Source organism: Papilio polytes, unplaced genomic scaffold (assembly GCF_000836215.1).
Source record: "Papilio polytes unplaced genomic scaffold, Ppol_1.0 DF821956.1, whole genome shotgun sequence".
Classification (NCBI taxonomy): domain Eukaryota; kingdom Metazoa; phylum Arthropoda; class Insecta; order Lepidoptera; family Papilionidae; genus Papilio; species Papilio polytes.
In genome coordinates this window covers 282,591-287,221 of record NW_013527248.1, presented here as the reverse complement: position 1 = coordinate 287,221, position 4,631 = coordinate 282,591, and the positions used below count along the sequence as shown (strand labels likewise).

Here is a 4,631-nt window from a genome sequence, read left to right as displayed (position 1 = left end):
CTCAACAAACATTAAACAACACAATCATAAATCGCAACAAACATTAAACAACTCAATCATAAAACTCAACAAACATTACACAACACAATCATAAAACTCAACAAACATTAAACAACACAATCATCAAACTCAACAACCAATAAACAACACAACCATAAAACTCAACAAACAATAAGCAACACAACCATAAAACTCAACAACCAATAAACAACACAACCATCAAACTCAACAACCATAAAACAACAACCATAACACTACAACAAAAAATTCAATAACCATGAACCTGTCCGATATGCAGGTAGACTACATCCACTGCCTGGTGCCGGACCTGCAGGAGATCACGGCCTGCTCCTTCTACTGGGGCAAGATGGACCGCTACGAGGCGGAGCGCCTGCTCGACAACAAGCCCGAAGGTGACACACACATATACTGGCTGTAGCCCGCGACTTCTACCGCTGACAAAACAACAAAAGCAAGCAATTTAGAATACAAAGTCTAATAAAATATATTTTTACTGAGAAACCATGACATGTTTTTTTAATGTCGCACAGATGGAGTCGCCGGCTAAAGCTAGTTGATGGTGAATTAAAAAAAAATAATTAAATGTTTAATTTAATATAACTGCTGATATCGAAGTTGTGATTTTTGTATATTTTCTTTAAATTAGTTTTTTATGGTCTGATTTACAATTTCCATTTATTTGTCAACTACCAAATTACTGTTGGTAACGTATGCGAAATAAATACATTGAATTTTGAGCGTGGTTGGCAACCCCTGCATTATAATACCTTTTTGCATCGCCAGCATCCCTTATTGTCTATAATATTGTGTTTTTTTATATAATCATCTATACTATTATAATAAAGCGTAAACACACACTTTGTAGCCTAAGATGTCAACAATTACAGCATATTTTTGAATAATTATTTTTTTAATAAAAATCCCTACACTTACGTCACGCTTTAGGCTATATTAACGCCATTAAATTTAGGAGGTAAACATTTTGGATATAAACCCTAATGTGGGAAAGAGACCATAAGTTGCTGCCAACATCAAAGAAGCAAGATTGCCATGTCATGTCATTTTGATATTTGCTATTGATAATTTGACAAATGTAAACAATATGTTTGTTATAATTTCATGCGGATTAAGCCGCTTGGGAACAGCTGGTATTTAATAAATTTAAATGTTCCAGGTACATTCCTGTTGCGTGATTCAGCGCAAGAGGAGCATTTATTCTCAGTGTCGTTCCGTAAATACGGTCGTTCTCTGCACGCGCGCATCGAGCACTACCAGCACAGGTTCAGCTTCGACTCGCACGACCCCGCGGTGTTCGCCGCCGCCACCGTCACTGGACTCATCGAACATTACAAGGTACAACCGTACAACAACACAACTATGTCTCAACACAACTACAACACAACTTTGTCGCAACACAACTACATCATAACAACAACACAACTATGTTAGAACATAACGCAACTACAACACAATTATGTCACAACAAAACAACAACACAACTACAAACCAACTATGTCACAACGCAACTACAACACAACTACAAACCAACTATGTCTCAACACAACTACAAACCAACTATGTCACAACGCAACTACAACACAACTACAAACCAACTATGTCTCAACACAACTACAACACAAATACTTCACAACTATGTCACAACACAACGCAAATACAACACAACTATGTCACAACAAAACTACAACACAACTACAAACCAACTATGTCTCAACACAAATACTTCACAACTAAATTACACTCTTAGGTGGCATCGTGGTCAAGCGCTAGCTTAACAAATATAAAAAAAAACTTAATATACCCGTTATCGTCACCACATTCAAGGTGTTAGGTACAACCATAAAACAACATAACAAAACTACATCACAACACAACACAACTATAACTCTGTCTTAACACAACAACAACATAACTACAACACAACTAAATTACACTCTTAAGTGGCATCGTGGTCAAGTGCTAGCTTAACAAACATAAAAAAAAACATAATATACCCGTTGTTGTCATTACATGCGTTGATGCTAGATACAACCATAAAACTGACAACATAACACAACTATATTACAACATAACTACAATAAAACTAAAGCAATCACTCGTACCTAAAATACCCTTTATCCTACTGTGTTATTGAATATTATAAGATACTAGCTTTTACCAGCGGCTCCGTCCGCATTTTATTAGAAAAACAATAGTAAGTATCCTAAGTGTTCTCCTCTACATCTATGACAATCATCGAGATCCTTTCAGCAGTTAAGATACAAATTATAATATCCATACATCCATTTAAACTTTCGCATTTTTAATATTAGTAATGTATTCCAGGACCCAGCGTGTGTGATGTTCTTCGAGCCGATGCTAACAGCGCCGCTGCCCCGTACAGATACCTTCTCTCTGCAGCAACTCGCACGCGCCGTCATCGTCTCGCACACCACATACGATGGTAAACAACCACACACACCATACACACCATACACACCATACACTTTTTTTTATAACATAAGGTGGCAAACGAGCAAGCGGCCACTAGAATCCGCCAAAATGGCGAACCGCTGCCCTTAGACATCCGCAATTGCAGATGCGTTGCCTACCCTTATACGACGGAGGAGACGCACATAAAGAGGATGTTTCCCCTTCCTATGCATCTCCTCCACCGTTTAATCCACTTCCCCTTCCCAACCTCTCCTTATAAGAAAAGGGTGGTAAAGAGAAAGGGACTTAAATTAGGCCTCCGGCACCACACTCATCAGACTGTATACGGAATTGCTTCCATTTCCCGCCTGTCTTGTGTGGTCGTGGTATTGCTGGGGGCGAGCCCTGCAGTGCTAAGATGTTAAAGCGGGCACTACCACTGTAAAAACACACTTTAATATTATAGTTTAAAGTGATTTTAATCGAATAAAATCTGACTCGAAGGACCATTTATTCTGACTCATAAGGGGCGTCCATAAATTACGTCATCGATTTTTTCAGACTTTAGACCTCCCCCCCCCTTACAATCATACTATCGTCATTTCTTAATGACACCCCCCCCCCTTCTCCCAAAATTGACGTCATTACCAGTTTGACGAAATTAAAACATTGCAGATTTGAGAATAATAGGGTATTATATGATTATCTTTTTGTACGTGAACAATAAACTATAAATAAATAAATAAGAATGACGTCAATTCACGCCCCCCTCCTATCTATCATTTACCGTCATCCGCAGACCAACCCCCCCCCCCTAATTTAGAGTGACGTAATATATGGACGGTCCCTATGTAGGATACAGTATGACTTCAACTATTGCATGAATTCTGTAGTTTAAAAACCTTTTAATAGACTTTTTTCTTAAAGACCATTTAAGAAACTTACGACTCAAAGGATCATTTAAGAAACTTTGCAAGTCAAATAATTAAATTAACAAAGGAAACTTTCTGACCTCAAAGGTTGTGTTAATAAACAGAATTTCTCGTTCCGACTCGAAGGACCATTTACTTTTAACATCTCTAAGTGTAACTTATCTCCCAGGTGTGGAACAGCTCCCTCTACCGGCGCGTCTTCGAGCCTTCCTCAAGGAATACCACTACCGGCAGCGCGTGCGCGTGCGTCGCCTCGAGCCTGACGTCTATCTACCGCATTGCTAGCCCTGCCTACCCTGTCTGCATTACCTGCAGCGGGCTTACACCTCGCGGGGTACACTGCAGAACTGCTAGCCCTGCCTACCCCATCTGCATCACCTGCATCGTGCATACAGCTACCTCTCGCGGTACACTGGGGTACTGCTAGCCCTGCCTACCCCGTCTGAACAGTGTACATGCCTACCTCTCGGGGTACGGGACTACCACTAAAGGTAGAAGGCGTAATGGTAATACCACCCCCACAGGTAGTTAAGTAGATTTAAAGTAACACTATCCTTAGAGGTAGTGGTCATAAATTGAAGGTACCCTAAGAGGTAGTAATCAAAAGGTACAACTACCCTTACAGATAGCGATAATAAATAAATTTTCTACCCCAAGAGGTAGTGGTTATAACTGAAAATATGCCGCATATTATACTAAAATCTGTGTACACGGTATTAAAACCTATTTATAGCCACTACCTGACAAGGTAGTATACAACTACTAACTACTAACTACGGTTATAAGTAAAATTTGTATATTTCCTACCTGTAGAGGTAGTCCTTATATCCGTCTAATTTACTAAATAACTAAACTCGATTATTACTAAATTATAGCCACTACATTTCAAGGTAGGCATCAAACTACGATTTAAATATTAAAAACCTAGAGAGAAGATACCTTTAGAGGTAGTACTTTATACCCATCTACTGAATAAACATGGTTCCTAAACTACTACCTGTCGAGGTAGTTAATTTATATAAAATATTGAAGATCTGGATAGAAAATACTACCTGAAGAGATAGTGGTTAAAATAGGCTATGTTTTTCAACAGAAAACCTAAGTTTTGGTCTAAATTTTATATGGTCCGTCTATATCCACTACCTAAAGAGGTGACAACAAATACAGCAGAACCTCGGTAACTTAAAAACCCCTATAACTTCAAAAAATATGTTCCCTTCCCATCAGAGCCCAAAATCCCTACAACAT

General features: G+C 38.8%; 1 protein-coding gene across 2 annotated transcripts in view; it reads left to right on the top strand.

The window, feature by feature from the left end:
* Positions 1-4,631, top strand: part of LOC106107668 (cytokine-inducible SH2-containing protein) — a 14,779-nt gene extending 10,148 nt beyond the window's left edge. For both annotated transcript variants that reach the window (XM_013288635.1, XM_013288634.1), the window contains exons 9-12: positions 299-413; positions 1,196-1,374; positions 2,365-2,482; positions 3,553-4,631. In XM_013288635.1, coding sequence (XP_013144089.1) covers positions 299-413; positions 1,196-1,374; positions 2,365-2,482; positions 3,553-3,668 — 528 coding nt within the window. In that variant the 3' untranslated portion in view covers positions 3,669-4,631. The remainder of the gene's footprint in view (positions 1-298; positions 414-1,195; positions 1,375-2,364; positions 2,483-3,552) is intronic.